This window comes from Chaetura pelagica, unplaced genomic scaffold (assembly GCF_000747805.2).
Source record: "Chaetura pelagica isolate M959 unplaced genomic scaffold, ChaPel_1.0 scaffold3, whole genome shotgun sequence".
Lineage (NCBI taxonomy): Eukaryota > Metazoa > Chordata > Aves > Apodiformes > Apodidae > Chaetura > Chaetura pelagica.
In genome coordinates, this window is record NW_009952974.1 from 13,649,770 (window position 1) to 13,653,461 (window position 3,692).

Genomic DNA, 3,692 nt, shown 5'->3' on the forward strand with positions numbered 1-3,692 from the left:
ACTACAGGTTCCCAGTCCTGGTCTCTAGTCAGGCCACAGAGGGACCCCGGGGCACCCTGCATGGCTGCCGCCATAGGCCCCATGCTTGGGTGACCCAAGGCTGCAGGCAACCTTGTTCCTGGATGAAGAGGCAGATGGCTGCACACCAGGAAGCAAGGCAGACGGGGGGGAGGCTGGCTAAGAAAGAGCGAGCCCACCAGCACTAGCTAGAAGCCCCCTGATTTTCTTGGCGACCAGCTGGGTCATTGGAGTGCCATGGCAAGAAGTCTGAAGGCAGGATCCATGCTTGGAATCTCTGCACCCTGCCACCCTCACAGGAAGAAGCTGTGAAACAGCCTGCCAGGAGGTCCAGGCACAGAATGGGCTACATGGCTGGGGAAAAAGGAAGGTAAAGGGGATGGAGCTGCTGGGCTACCAGCAGGACAGTGCCGCGCTGACAGCTGTGAGCCAGGGAGGGAGGGAAGGAGCTGCAGGTCATGACGCCATCATTCTATGTGCCAGCCTGCCGTGTGTGCCCAGTGGCTGCACACAATGGCAGCCCGGTGAGGACGCAGTGTGCAACGCAGCGCAGAGGCCCAGGCATCCAGCCCCGCACCTGAGACCTGCCTGGGAACAAAAGCTGGAGACAGACAGGCAGCACAAAGGGACTGGTGCTGCTGGGGCAGTTAGGGCTTCGGCGGCTGGCTGGGCACCACGTGATGTTATGTACTGATGAACTGGCTACCTCTGCTTTTAAAAGGCGTGAAATGGGCTGGACCAGAGCCCTGTTGGCTGCATGCAGAGACTGAGCAGCAGGTTAATCCCCAAACGGGCAACACCTCTCCATTCCCACGTGAGCAGCAGCAGTGGGTATGCCATGGTCCTCACAGGGAGTGGGGCTGGTGGGGGAGGAAGAGGGCTGGGTATATTAAGGGTCATCAATCACATGATGTTCACTTTCCACTTGACAGCGGTTCCTCCTACTGCAGCTTGGGCCTGAGCCAGCTGGGACTCCAGCAGGAACCCTGGCCAGCAGAGGCAGAGCTCAGTCCTGGAGCTTCCAGCCAGCAGGATGGGACTGAGAACCTTCAGCCACAAAGGCTGAAATGCAAAATGGGACACAGTAAAGTGCCTGTGCCTGTACATCCCCAGGCCTTTGCAGATGCTATGCAGGCCTTTGTCTCCACCATGAGAGCCCAAGGTGCTGGAGCTGCCTGAACTGCTCTGGGACAAACCCCAGAGAGGCTCAGCTGCAATGACCAGAAGCATAAACCTGAAGGAGATTATCATAGGATCTGTATTAGTCTTCTGGGTAAATATACTCCTGCACATATGTTTTGAACACTTGGGTTATTTTTTTCTTTATTTGCTGATAGGAAGTTTTCCTTGTAACAGCAGAAATTTGGAGAGAGGGTAGACAATCCCCTTGTTGATGGAGATGCATAGCCTTGATCTTTCCTTCAAGGAACCTGGGCCACCTTTTTAGGATCTTTGGTAGCAAGAAGGGCTAGGAAAACAGAAATCTTGGCTACAAACCCTTTGACATCCCCGTTTTGCACACAGCAGTATGGCTTACCCTGATACTTCTGGGTTATCAATACACATATTTTTTCCTTCCTACTGAATTCACTGTCATGGGTTAGGAAAGAATATGATGTGGCACAGGGGCCCATGTGGAATCACTCTTCTAGGCAAATTCTGACAGAAGGAGGGTGAGACTTTCCTCTTCCTTGTGTTCATGCAGAGGATCTTTGTAGTTATCCCATATACTGGGATTGCAGAGGTCCCTGTCCCAGGCCTGGTGGAACTGTCCCAGGGATCAGCCAGGAAAGGAGAGTGTTGCAGGTAAATATGTATGGTAGAGGGAAACACACCTTCCTCAGGAAGAGCACAAAGTGCTCTGTCCACCTGGAAGGACTGTGCTTATGCTGGTGCTGCTCTTGGCAATCCTGGAGTGGCAGAACGATTCCACTTCTTTTCCCTGGGACCTCAGTACATCCCTGGTTTTATTCACACTTTGCAAAACAAACTCCCCAGAGGTTCTTCTCCTTCTCTAGTAACACACTTTTCTTCTTTCTCCTTTGCCTTCCAGACACACACCTTTTGCAAAAAACAGTTGCAGTCACCTAGCTTCATATCACTGGGATTTAGCTATTTAATTCTGAACACTATAAAATTCAGGAGTGTAGAAAATTGCATCCCCCTCAAAGCCAGAGCAGCAACAAGAGATGCTTTGCCTGTGTTTACCCAGTGATTTCTGCTTTCCTCATCCTTAAACATGCATGCAAAAACAAACAGGTAATGCATGAGAAACTTGGTAACAAGATCCAGCTGGGTGAGTGGAAAGATGGTATGCTGGTGTGAATATGGACAGCTCTTCTAGCATTTAAAACACTGCTTTAGGTGTAATTAAACCAGTAGTATTCTGCAAACAGAACACTCAAGTAAAGCAGCAGCCCTCCTCTGGAGCCAGTGCTATTTGCTTCACTGTGGACAGTTTTTACAGCAGGGGAGAGTGAAGAGCACAGATGCTTTCCTGCATGGACAATGTTTCTCTGCTAAAGAGAAAGCCTGGTGTTCCCAGGTTTCTGTTTTGTCAGAAAACATTTTCCAAAGTGCTCTGATGCCATGGGTGTGCTGAGAAAGTTTAACCCCTCTCTCAAAATGTAGGTTTCCTAACAAGGTGAGCTTGATTTAAAATGTTCTTCTAGTTTATACCTGCATCCTCTGCAAATAGAAATCCGGGTGATACTCCATTATTAGTGCAGCAGGGTAGCACAGCCCACAGCCGTGAACAAGTTTGTGTCTGGAGAACACAGAACTCCAGGTCTCTGGGCTTACAGTGTCTGCTCTGTCTGTAGACTGAGTCCCAAGCACAATAAAGCAGTCATCTGTAAAGCCTTTGCTCTGTAATAGCTGCTTTATAGCAGATGGGCTGGATGAGCTGGGAGGGAAAGTGGGGCTGACAGAACAATGGTCAGAGCCTATATGTAGGGAAGCAATTCCATGTCCTTATGAGCTTGTGCTACCTGTCCCAGGGCTGTGTCCTCTCAGGGCCTTTGCAGGAAAGAAAACCATGTCTGCTCTGAACCATCAGCTTGGTGCAACAGTGAGGCAGCTGGGGCTGAGCTGTGGAGCACAAGTTTTCAAGGGAAAGAATTGAAACTTAATCCTTGAAATGCTCTGATTGTGTCTTCCCACAGTGTCCCTGCTCTTGACATGAGCCCAGCTCTCTGAACTCTGCAGAAGACCCACTGGGAGTTTTCCTTCTCTGGGGATCCTGATTGCCCTTGGATGGTTGGCACCATGTCTGGTTCTTGTGAAATTTGTTGCCACTTCCTGACAGGCAGCATTTTTGGCCAAAAGTTTGTAGAACTCTTTTAGCTGTCAAATGGAAGGCACTGCATGATGGATGAAGGCATTTCAATGTCATGCTTTTATTTAGATTTTTTTTTTTTTTTATAAGGCATTACCCTAACGTTTCCCAGTTGAGTCCCCATCCACCTCCTAAGACATAGAAGGTTACATACCTAATGCAAGGCAGCATGCTGTAGCCTGTCATCATGTCCCTTGTTTGTCCAGTCCCAAGTCAACAAAACCCAAGCATGCACTGGCAATTTTGCTGTTCTGAACCACACTGACACATGGTTGATGAGTTGGATTAAACCCATCATTATCCAAATCAGGTGTATATGTAGCTCAGACTGGATGGG

At 49.5% G+C, this 3,692-nt stretch overlaps 1 protein-coding gene across 1 annotated transcript in view; it reads left to right on the forward strand.

Moving 5' to 3' along the window:
• The first annotated feature begins 368 nt into the window (after positions 1-368).
• Positions 369-3,692, forward strand: part of MTX2 (metaxin 2) — a 53,348-nt gene continuing 50,024 nt past the window's right edge. The window contains exons 1-2 of the mRNA XM_009996317.1: positions 369-388; positions 951-1,180. Of these exons, the coding sequence (XP_009994619.1) occupies positions 369-388; positions 951-1,180 (250 nt within the window). The remainder of the gene's footprint in view (positions 389-950; positions 1,181-3,692) is intronic.